The sequence below is a fragment of the Hipposideros armiger genome, unplaced genomic scaffold (genome assembly GCF_001890085.2).
Source record: "Hipposideros armiger isolate ML-2016 unplaced genomic scaffold, ASM189008v1 scaffold_326, whole genome shotgun sequence".
Lineage (NCBI taxonomy): Eukaryota > Metazoa > Chordata > Mammalia > Chiroptera > Hipposideridae > Hipposideros > Hipposideros armiger.
In genome coordinates, this window is record NW_017731676.1 from 1484521 (window position 1) to 1497281 (window position 12761).

Sequence of the window (12761 nt, forward strand, 5' to 3'; positions counted from 1 at the left end):
GTTCATAGGCTTATATCATCGATGTTGCACCTGCATTAACCACTTTGCAAAATAGACCCTTGAAATAACCACAGTACAGAGAGGGTGCTCTAGTAGTAATTGATGGGTCATACTTTCCAGTCTTCAAAAATATGTGTCTTTCTTTACAGACTACAGCTGTACATAAATAAACCTTTGATCAATGCACAATATTTTTATTCAAGAAAATCATTGAATAAAATATTGTTTGTGACCCCCTTTGCTTTACCCTCTTTTTTTTTTGTTTCCCTGCTTTCTCTTTCTGATGGATTTTCACAGCAAAAAAGGGCAAAATGAAGGGCAAGTATTTTCTTGTTGCTCAACTTTTTTCTGTGTAGTACACTTGACATTTCCACTGATCTTTCCATTCCTATTGGATATTATCCTCTGTGCTTCACATGTGCTAGATTTTCCTCCATGATGACTCAAACCTTAGCAGCCAAAAAGGGGGGAAGATTATGTTTGTGTTTTCATATGCAACCTGTTTCACATTCAAGTTTATTCTTAGAGTTAAATACTTGTGTGTTTTTATCCTTCCACTTACTAATTCATACAAATGTGAACAATGTTATCAGTTCACTAAAGGCATTAATGGTTTATTGAAATCTTACCATAATATTGGTACTTTTATATGTTGACATTTTAAATGTAATATTGATATAAATCACTTTTTAAAGGATACCTTGGTTATGGTACAATTAGTAAATGGTAAAAATATAAATATAGCATTTTCTCTGATATAATGGTTGTAACCCATGTTATGAAATTAAAATTGAGTTTATTTTTGTAAGTATGGAGTAAATTTATATTCATTGATGGGTTTCAATTTTGGATGTAAGTAGTCTATTTTTATTTTTTTCTTATTAGAAAAACTAAACTTTTTAATTTTATTATTTCTAATGCCTTCTGATAGTCGTAGAATCTTAGGCTGTGTATTCTGGATTGCTTATCTAACCCTATAACATTATCTTTGCAGATTCAGAGACACTGAAGCCGGATAATTTTGAAGAATCTGGCTATACATTCTTAGCACCAAGGTTGGTTTTATGTTATTTTGTTTTATAGCTTATGTGGATGATAACAGTTCTGAATTGGGGTCAGGACTGCTCTCGGTTAATTCCATGCAAAACTAATGGAACCCAGTGGAACAATAACTATAAAACTGAAAGAGAATCCTGCTCTTTCATTCATTTACTCATTCATATACTTACTGAGCAGCTACGCTGTGCTAAGCTATGTACTGATATGGGAATACAATAGTGAATAAAAGAATTCTAGACTTTGCTTTTGTTGGAACTAGTCATGCATTTAACAATGAAGAATTGTATATTTGCATTAGTGATATGTGTACACATACAAACATACTCTATATATGTATGTTTTTATGTATATTATATAGACACACATATACACACTGGTAGATATGCATAGATATGTACAGATACATATGTGTATATTTACACATAAGAATGTATGTAACTCATAGTATGTCTTAATATCATCATTTATTCTCTTTAATACTCTAATACAATTTCTGGGAAAACATATCTTAATATGGTAACATTTTTCTCACGTACTTATATTTTTTTTTTTAAGATTTATTGGGGAATTGGGGAAAGGGAACAGCCAAGTTGTTATCCTTTTGTTCTTCAGTCTAGTTGTGGAGGACGTCGCTTCACTGGCCCCTGTTGGTATTATCATTGCGCTCTTCCCAGGTGAGGCAGTCACTTGCCGGCCATTGGACGGCCGCTCACACTGGCTCACGCTAGCCCACTGCAGCCTACGCCGTCGCCAGTGACTCGTGGCAGCCCAGCTTCAGGTCAAGCTGTTGTTCACAACCTTAGCTGTAGAGGGTGCAGCTTACTGGCGCATGTGGGAATCGAACCGGCAACCCTGTTGTTCAGAGCTCGCACTCTTACCAACTGCATCACTTGGCCAGCCCTCTCACGTACTTTTTAAGATTGACCTTTTTACTTCCTGCCCATTTTATTTTTCTCTTATGTAATCCCCCTTTCTCTACCCCTAATGTACATTTTTATCCCCACTTCCATTTTCATGTAATTTTTTGAAATTCTATTCAATAATCTAAGAGTGTTCTTTATTTTTATTTCCCTAATTTTTGACTCCCTCTCTAGCAGACATATACAGACACACACACAATATTCAAATTAATATAATTTCTACTAATCTAGGCTAAAGTATTGAAGAAAAATTCAGAAGCTTGTATTGTTAATATCTCACATTTTATACCTCTTAAAGAAATCATTCTTAGAATCCAAAGAAGGCTCATAAAAATTGATCTGAGTTACTTTTTAATTTCTTCATGCGAATATCTGAATTTTTTGTTTTCTTCTTGAAAACAGGGGATATATATTACCTTGTGAGAAATTTCTATTAACAGAGCATATGCTTAGCTTCATGGGTGACTCTGCCCTTAAGCAGCTTCTCCTGCTTAAATTTTCTTCAGTGTTTGATACTCCTGATCACACCCTCCTCTGATACTCTTTGCCTCCTCTTGCTTGATGACACACTATTCTGAATTTTTTCCTCCCTGATGCATATTCACAGTCTCTTTCATAAGCTTCTTTTCTTCTGCAGATCTTACAGGACGTTGCTAGCTTAGGTTCTCTTCTCTTCTTATTCTGTGTCTACAGACATACCACCCATCTAGTCCATGTCTATAGCTTGAGGTGATGCCTTCAAACCTACAAGTTGGCCATAACATCTAGAAACAAAATAGACATAACATGTGGTTTATTGACATGACACTACAATATAGGGTCTAACAACATATCTACTTCCAGACTTTAGGTCTACCCTATATATTTAAATATGAGATTCATATTTATGGAAACCTAACAGGAATATCTCTTTATGTGCTTCAAATTCAGTATCTCCTAAACATTTATTCTCTTTGGAGAACTCCCTGTGTTGCCTTGGTGAAGAAAATACCATCCAGATGCCCAGTCTTGAAACCTGTGAGTTGTCCTGTTTCCCTTTCCTTTATGTCTAACTTATAATCTATCACTAATTCCTGCCAAGTAGAACTTATCTTCTGAGTGTCAGTTATATCTGCTGCCTTTGTCCTAGAACAGGCCACTGCCTTCTGTCACCTAAACTACCCCTGCTTGATCCCCCTCCCTCCAGCATTTCCCCCTTACTTCTCAATCTCGTCTTCTTTCTGTAACCAGAGAGCTCCTAAAATGTGTTTCTCATCTGCTAAATACTAACCAATGGCTCAGGACTGTCCTCGTGATAATGTGTACTTTATATCATAGCTTTCAAATGCTCTTTCACTAGGTCTCAGTTTATCAATATGGTCACCTGCACTCCAAGTCAGGGGCCATCCAACTACAGCCTACAGACTGCCTGCTTTCTACATAAAGTTTTATTGGAAGACAGCCACACTCATTTGTTGACATATTGTCTTTCTCCATAAAGGCAGAGTTGTGTAGTTGCGGCATAGACCTTATAACCCACCCGAGCTGGAGTCACTGACTGTCTGGCCCTTTAATACGTTAAGCGCCAAGCCTGTTTTGTCTTCCTTTCGGTTTAGCCCGTGATATCCGATTTCACCGATATGCTTTTTCGTCAGTCAGTTGTCTGTGGTTCATGTTCCAGTGCAGTTTAAAAATTTTTTCTTTACCCATTACAGTGGCAATGTCAGTGGAAGAAATGGGTGAAAGCGATTCAAGTGAAATTAGTCTTCCTAATAGAAGAATATAGTTTTTTAAATTGTATATGACGTGGTCCGAATGGAAAGTATAGTGTCAGTCACCAGTGACTGACATGGTGCTTAACGTGTTAAGAAAAAGCTAGTCAACCTTTGTTCTAAATTCCAGCCACGCTAAACTTCTCTCAGTTCCTAAATGCACTGTTTTCCCCCAATTCCCTCTTTTTACTCATTAATTTTCTATTTTAGACTATACTCAGACATACCCCTCCCCTTCCCCAAACCCAACTTCAAACTCCTTGATGGGGAATTTCTTTCCCTTCGTCCCTGGATTGGACATCCTTGCTGACTATCTCATAGAATCCTGCCTTTCCCCTTAACAGAGCACCAGCCACGTTTTATTTTACGTACTTTCTACAGTGGAGCCATGCCTGTGTCTGTTTGACTTACCTTTCAATGCTCAACATAAAACCCATTGCCTGGCACACAGTAGGTGATGAATAAATATGTAGTTATTGTAGAAACTATAAATATATGGAGAATATTTTTAAATCATGTTATTAACAATAACACCTGCAATCTTATTAGCACTTTTTCGATACAAGTAACTTTGAGCAACTTCAAATTGCTTTAATCAGTTTTAGGTTGAAAGAGAATATTAAGGACAGAGTAGTAACTCACCGAATATTAACATATTTATACATTAACCTACTTAGACAGTAACACTGTAAGAAGAGATTGAAAGTACGGTGAAGTGATAATACGTCCCTCTATCCCAGATAAAAGTTTTTCTCTTTTATGAGTGAAGATAGCGTCTTCACTCATCTCACCCAATTATTAAATAGCAGACCATGAGGGCCAGCTGAGTGGCTCAGTTGGTTAAGAGCTCATTCAGGAGTATGAGGTCTGAGCAACAGGTTCACATGTTCGATTCACAGCCCGAGCTGAGCTGCTGCTGAGTTGCCAACAGGTGGCATGATGGTTCAGCTAAATAAATAAATAGATGATAGATAGATAGATAGATAGATAGATAGATAGATAGATAGATAGATAGCAGACCATGCAGATTGGCTTTCTGTGCTTCTCCATCAGACAAGATGGAAAATATGGTAAAAGTCCAGGTATTCACAGAGAGGTTAAATATCTCTCAATTCCAATTCCCAATTCATAAGCAATGGACTTTGTTTAGTTTAGCAGGTGGGCCATTTCTGTGGCCTAAGCCATATTCAGTATCAATAAGACTGATTGGAAGACTGGAATGTGCCTGTGTGTTTAGGGATGGAGCAAATACCACAGAAGGGAAGCAGTGTTGTAGCTTGTAGGACAAACCAATGAGCGTCCCCTCAATGTGTTAAGCCCTTTGCATGCATGATTATATTTATCATTCAAAAATACTCTATAATAAATACTCTATACCACAGAAGTGTATGTGATAAAGAACAGCTGTCATATATTTCTGTCACTATTATTAATGAGAAACGGTGTAGGAAACTCTGGAGCAAGACTATCTGAGTCTGATTCCCACATCTTCATTGTTATGATCATGTTACTCAACTTCTCTGTGCTTAGTATCTTTACTTGGAAAATGAAACTATCTCCCATAGAGTTGGTATAAATTTTAAATGAGATAATGCATGCAAAATACGTACCATAGTTTTTAGTAAGATACGGGCTCTAAATAAAAGTTATTGTTTATGGTTGTAGTAGGAGGGGGAGGAAGAAGAATTGTTATTTAATAAAGGGTATTAAAAAGCAGTTATTTTAAAATAATTTAAAGATAGAACCATTTTTGTTCATTCCTAAGCACATTAAGCTGTTTGATCCTGATTAATAATGTTTTTGCAATTTCCTCAATTTTAAAACTATTGCAAAAGGAAAACATTGAGAATATAGATGCATTCCTGCCTTCAAAAGGCACACAGTGATAAAGATGAAACGTCTAAAACATGGATTAATTTTGCTATCTTTCTTGGATAATCAGAAATGAGAAAGGGATTTCAAAGAAGAGGAATTAGAATGAGAAGGAAAACAATATGTGATCACCTATAGTTCAGTACTAATCTGTGATGTATGACCTGTGTGCATTTCTTGAACAGAATGAAAACAAACTCATTTTCAGTTTTCTAGAAAGAAATAATTCGCCAAATTTCTAATACTGAAAGTCTTTTTGTGTCAAAGCGTTTTAAGCTACGAAGTCCATTTGGCCAGAAACAGAAAGTGACTGAAAGAGTTTATAGCTGTCATGCCCTGAAGGTATTTTCAGCAAATGGAAGTTTGATTTGTTTCTTTAAAGTCATCCAAAGAAGTATCCACCTTGCTGCTTCACTTTTCTGAGGAATCATTTTCCTAAGAGATTAAATAACGATCATTGTGTCATCTCTTTTGGAGAAACAGTACCTCCTAGAAAGTGTATCAGCAGGTCTCCCCACATATCTTTGGGGAACAATTTAGCAGTTTTAGTAACCACAGATGGTTCCCTTTGGGACAAGAAACTAAGAAAGGGTGGTTATATGAAGTCCTCAAGGTCCCAGCCCTGTGCTAAATGATCATTCAGCTAACAAGCAACCAGCATGTATGCTGTCTGTCTAGCCACATATGCGCCTCTCAAATATTCCAATCAGTCTCTTGCTGCTTATTGCCTGTTGCATAGGCACACACTCCACATAGTGGGTGATTTTCTGTGATCCTTCTAGATCATTCTTAGTTCTGGAGAACTCATTCCACTGACAAAACATTCAATGTTTTCTCATATTTCCATTTTAAAATTCCTTCACCGTCGTTTCCATCCTAATTCAACAAATCTCCTCACTTGTACTTTCAACACTCACAGCTTTGCCATTAGTAAACATGAGACTATCAAACATATGTTTGATATTTGCTGTCATCAGAATTAGTCAATACTATCTTGAAGATCAATTATATCTTTTCACTACTTCAAAATGGATCACAACCCAGCCAGCAAGAATAAAAAAAAAAAGGAATGATGACATTGTCTAAATTAATTGCTCACAACACTAGAATTCTTCTGTTGGTGGTAGAGGTCAAAGTTGATTTTGGCCTGCAGCTTTGCAGTAACAAAGTCCCCAAAGTGTAAGTTCAAAGCATATTGTATGGTTAAAACACACTAATTAAGGATGTCAAGACTTGGCTTCTCAAGACTTAACCATTTGCTTTTTAGGTACCTTTAGGCAAATCTTTTTTATATCTTTGAATCTCAATTTCCTCACCTTTAAAATATTAAATACCACTGATAAAGTTATTTTTATAATTAAATGAGCAAAGATAATTTTAGAAATGCCTTTTATATAATAACATAGAATGCTAAAAATTTTTGCAACATTTTATTTATTCCTTCTAAAGCTTTGCCATCAGCTTTGAATTCTTGAGATGATAATTCAATATACGGGCCTTTTGACTATCAGGCTAGTCAAAACAGCCAACCATTAAGGGAAGAAGTCAATTTTAGCTCTGTCAAAAAGAAATGAATATAAATCATATAAACTTTCTAAACCTTGCTTTTCTAAATTAAAATTTTCCATGAACCGAGAAGTGTTTTCTTGTTTTGTTTTTGAAGTTCTGACGTTCTTTTCCTCTCTCTCTTCTGAGGTTTTTGTATTTAGGTAATAGACTTACATCTGAAAATGTTTGCTCTTTAATTTAATTTTTGTCTTGACTATTTCATTATCCAATCTGTTGGTTGTATTAACCTAGTTATTATAATTGTTCTCATATTTATGTTGCCTTATATTTATTCTGACTTTCCAAAACATTTAGGATAGCAGTTCTTAAAGTATGGTTGTCAGAACCCTGTGGGTTCCACAGGCCCTTTCAGAGAATCCACAAGGTCAAAGCTATTTTCCTAAGAATGTCAGATGATGTGTGTGTGTTTGGTCATATTGTCATTTGACCTGACAGTACAAAAACAATGGTGATCTGATACCTTAACAGGAATCAAGGCAGTGGCACTAAAATGCCATTGGAATCTTCATTGCCAGGCACTACCATTGTGGAAAAAGCCAGTTGCACTTTAAAATATCCTTAATTGAAGCAGTAAAAATTATTCATTTTATTTAAGCTTTACCCTGGAATATATGTCTTTTAATACTCTGTGCGATAAAAATGCAAGATCTATGACATATCTGGATAACTTAGATGTCTTACAGAAAAATACTATTTTGATTGTTTGAATTCAGAGCCGAAATAGGTTGAAAATAATATTAAAATATGATTTGGATATTTGGAAAACATTTTCTCGAAAATCAAATGAGCCTTTTACTTTGAAGAAAACAACTGAATATTTGTTGCCAATGACAAAATCTGAGTTTTCAAACAAAAGTTAGAATTTTGGGAAAGTTGTATCTATTACTGTGAGCATAACACCTTCCCAGCAGTTGACTTATCTTTTGAAATCACTGATGATACTAATAAATGTGAATTTTCACTATTGTCTGATGAAATGTGTCATCATTTGGAAGATTTACATAACTCATTTTCCAGATAACCAATTAATGATGTTATAAAATTGTAGATAGATAAAAGACTCATTTAAAGTGTAAGGTAGGACATTGAATTTTAAAGTAACGGTACAAAAGTTCGTTGACATGGTTTCAAATTCCATATTATAACTAACAATCAAAAAATTACAAATTATCAAATTTTGGTATGGTATACAAAAAAGAATAGACACAGTTATCTGAGATTATTGAAATAATCCTCTACTTCCAACTGCATATCTGTATGAGAATGTATTGGGTTGTCAGAAAAGTCATGACGCATTTTTGCAATAAAAAACATAGAAAAAATACGTCATGACTTTTCCAACAACCCAATATATTTTTCATGTGCCAAAACAAAATCTTGCAGTTGACTGAATGAAGAGGCACACTTGTCTTTTATTAAGTCAGGAATTAAAGAGATTTGCAAATACTTAAATTGATGTCACTTTTTCTACTAGGTTTTTTTTTTTTTTTGAAAATATAGTAATTTCTGGGCTGGCCGAGTGGCGCATTAGTTAAGAGCTGGCTTGCGATGCCAGCTCTGAGCAGCAGGACCCCGGTTCAGATCCCACATGAGGGCCAGTGACACTGCCCTCTACAGCTAAGATGGTGAACAACAGCTCAACCTGGACCTGGGCTGCCGTAAGTCGCTAGCAACAGCGTAGGCTGCAGCCCCTGCTGCAGTGGGTTGCCATAAGCTACAGTGTGTGGCCAGCAGCCAGCGTGAGCGGCTGGCAGCCAGTGTGAGCCGCCAAGGCCATCCAGAGGCCGGCGACTGATCTGCCTCGCCCGGGAATTGCGCAATGATAATACCAACATGGGCCAGTGAAGCAATGTCCTCCACAACTAGACTGAAGAACAAAAGGACAGCAACTTGTCTGTTCCCCTTCCCCCGATTCCCCAGTGCTGTTCCCCTCCCTCAATTCCCCAATAAAATCTTTAAATATATATATATATATATATATATATATAATTCCTTATAAAATGTTAACATATAATGGATGTTTGATATTTAATGAATAAATACATGTTTTTATATTTCTTAGTCAATTTCTATATGAAAACTGCAAACCTACAACATACAGTAATAATAGTGTAATAAGAATAACAAAAGCTAACATTTTATGGTCACCGATAGTCCAGGATTCAAGTGCTTAATGTATATTATCTATAATACCACTTACTGTCAAAGTATTGTTTTGTAGAAATGAGGTAGTGGAGGTAACAAGCAGTTCAATGGCTTACAAAGTTGTATAGCTAGTAAAAACAAAAAACAAACAAAAAAACCAGTATTCTCACTTTCACTTCCTATGATTATATGTCCATTTTTTTAATGTTTTGATTTTAATAACCAATATTCTAAAATATTTTTTGCAGAGATTACTGCAGTGACCTTAAAATATCAGATAATAATACCGAGTTTCTTTTAAATTTCAATGAGTTTATTGATAGAAAAACTCCAAACAATCCATCATGTAAGTATATATTAATTTGCAATAATTGTATCAATCTGGTTATATCCAAAGTGGTCAAATCTGGGTTCAGATTACATTGTTGTTATGATGGTTTATTTGTTTACTGGATGAATTTTTAAGAGTAAAATATAACAATTTGGCCCTTTATATATGAAAGAAGTTTTATTTCATTACTAAGTAAAATCAAAATTTCAAAGCCAAGTAATACTTGCGAGTGTTGAAATGTAAATCAAATGCGCTTACCTTTGCTCCTTTCAAATTTAACAAACTTAATTTTGAACGATCTTTTGAAGGTTTTTCATTGCATTGTTCTTACTATATAGAGGAAAACAAACACAAAACACTTTTTTGTTGATTTATATCCTCTCATTTATATAAGGAGTTTTAATATGAACAGAATAAAAAATATATAAATGAAGATATATCACTTAATGGTTTGTTTTCTTTCTGACATTTTATTTGATCACAGTTAACTTTTTTTTTCACAGTTAACTTTTTATATTAAAACATATGCTTCTGTAATTTCCCAGTTAATGAAGTAAATCCATTTGAGATAAAAGAAATTTTAGTAGTTTTTAAATATTATATTTGTCTTTCAGAGAAATTTGAAAATCATTCATACAAGAAACTTCACAGAGATTTATGGATTCTTGGCTCTTTTTTAAAAATCTTAACTTTTTGCTAAAAATATCCTATGAAAGTACTACCAAGGAAAAATGCAATGCAAATTGGAAATAACAGGAAAACCAGCTCTTTGGCAAAAATTACCTTAGTGAATATAATTTGGAAAAAAAAAAGTATACATAACTGACATGTTTGTTCTTCCATACTCCTTCCTCCCTCTTTCCTCTTCCTCCTCTTTTTTCTCCTTTTTCTTTTTAAAAATAATTTCCCTTTCTGTCAGGAAGGGTTAAAAAAAAGCACTTCCTCATTTATAAAACATTAATTCTCAAAGCCATCTCTCAAGTTTAAATTTATCTTATAAAATAACTTCTAGCACCACTCACAGTAATGAGCTACTCTGAAACCCTGTCTTAGGTAGATGAAGTCTACATTGATCATGCCTTAATATGCACGATTCCAAAACTTTCTACTCAGTGTAAGCTCACTCTGAGTGAGCCAGAGCCTTTTTAATGTTATTTTATGTTATTGTTTATTTCCTATTAGTCAGTAATAGGCATTCCCAAGAGAGAACTGAAATATTATTGAATTTTTCTTTAATTGGATGCCTTTCAGTTCTAGGAAAGTATGAATATGTTTAAACAAAATACTTTCGGTATAATAATATTAATATCTATACCGTTGTCTGTTCTTCAATCTCTCCATTTCACTTCACCTTGTATCTACCTCCCTATAATCCAATAGGAAATGTTTGATGTGATTGTATAACCATGTGAAGAGTTGAAATTTTATTGGATTTTTAATTTAAAAAGGAGCCAATAGCTATAAAATAATTTATATTTTCTGATGGTTATATATTACAGAGTTTTTCCAGTCATATTTTACTTTATTATCAAATAATATGTAAAACTAGCTCTAAAAGTAGATGTCAGTGATTGAAATCTAACTGAGATCTAAATGGCTTCTTTTCAAAGGGATGCAATCAAATATAATTTTGCTTTATAAAAATATTTAATCAGTAAAATTAGAATTCTCACCTAATATTAAGTTAATTTATTAACCTACCTAAATGTCTGTATTATAGAATAGTTGTCTTCCTCATATTCCCTTTTATTTTTGAACTAATGTAAAAATGACATTGTGTGTGTGTGTGTGCGTATGTGTGTGTGTAATGGTAAAGATTAATACTAAGAATCCGTTTGTATATTGTATGTAATCAGCAGCAAGGGACCTATTTCAAGACACCTTTTAGACTTGTATAAAGAAAATATGAACAAAATTATTAAATTACTTGCAATATTGGTTTATATTAAAAATTAGAATAATGGTCTCTTTTTTTCTTTTTTTTTTTTTTTACCTGAAAGGATTTTAGACAATTATATTATAGCATTCACTTTCCAAAAGGACTATTTTTTAAAGTGATGGCAGTTTCTAAAATAATGTAAGAAAAAGATAGTTCCTAAAACAAATTGAAGTCTAAAATATGGATTAAGTCAACCTTTAATCCTGAGTGAAAGATACATTAAATTAAATTAATTAAAACCAACTAAAATGTTTCTAGCCTATCCTATTCCCACCTCTTGTAGTAATAGGATAATAAGTAAGACTATATATTTCTTACCTGAATAAAATGAAATTGTATCATAAATGTGAAGTTTGAGAGGGTACTTGTAGGTTATTCAGAGCTTCATTGGCTAGAGCAGAGGAATCAGGAGAAAAGGATGAAGGCAAAAAATGTTTAAGAAAACAAAAACTTTAATTAAAGTGTATTAATTTAACCTTTCTTTTTCATCATCTGTCCTCTCCAATACCTTTGAACTCGAGCTGATATGCTCTTTCACCAATACCAGTAGATTCCAAAAGCCAGTCTTGGAATAGGGCTGGTCTGTGTTAACTTATTGTTTCTTGGCCAAAACAAACAAACAAAAAAACTATGTGTTATAGTTTTGTATTTATATATAAAATTGTCCATGAAATTATGATGATTTAGAATCACCACACTAACCTATAAAAAAAAAGAGAGAGAGAAACACTGTTTCCTCATTGTTTATTGGTTTGCTAATTTCAAATATCTTTTTGATAAAGTTTACAAAATAATTTACCTCATTTGGAATTGGCTTTTCCACTGCTAATTCTGTCCATATCCTGAAAAACCTGAGACAAGATGAGCAATATAAAAAAACATGCAGAAAATTAATAGAGGATATATTTTTAAATTCATAGAAATATTCATTCTAAATTGCTTTTAGAAATAGATAACATATTTGTCTCATTATCCTAATTAAAAAATATGTGGGTATAATTGAGGCTGTCCTTTTTCTGTTAGGTAACACAGATTTGATTAATCGAGTCTTACTAGATGCCGGTTTTACAAGTGAACTTGTCCAAAATTATTGGAGTAAGCAGAAAAACATGTAAGTATTTGTTTTTATTAATAAAAAAATATATGTGTGTATGTGTGTGTGTGTGTGTGTGTGT

At 33.7% G+C, this 12761-nt stretch overlaps 1 protein-coding gene across 10 annotated transcripts in view; it reads left to right on the top strand.

Annotated features, from left to right (window-relative positions):
- CACNA2D1 (calcium voltage-gated channel auxiliary subunit alpha2delta 1) overlaps positions 1-12761 on the top strand; it is a 484358-nt gene that overhangs the window by 442092 nt on the left and 29505 nt on the right. For 6 of the 10 annotated variants that reach the window (XM_019660718.1, XM_019660721.1, XM_019660724.1 and 3 more), the window contains 4 exons: positions 298-318; positions 995-1055; positions 9565-9662; positions 12610-12697. In XM_019660718.1, coding sequence (XP_019516263.1) covers positions 298-318; positions 995-1055; positions 9565-9662; positions 12610-12697 — 268 coding nt within the window. The remainder of the gene's footprint in view (positions 1-297; positions 319-994; positions 1056-9564; positions 9663-12609; positions 12698-12761) is intronic. The other 4 variants (XM_019660719.1, XM_019660725.1, XM_019660726.1 and 1 more) reach the window with 1 other exon arrangement.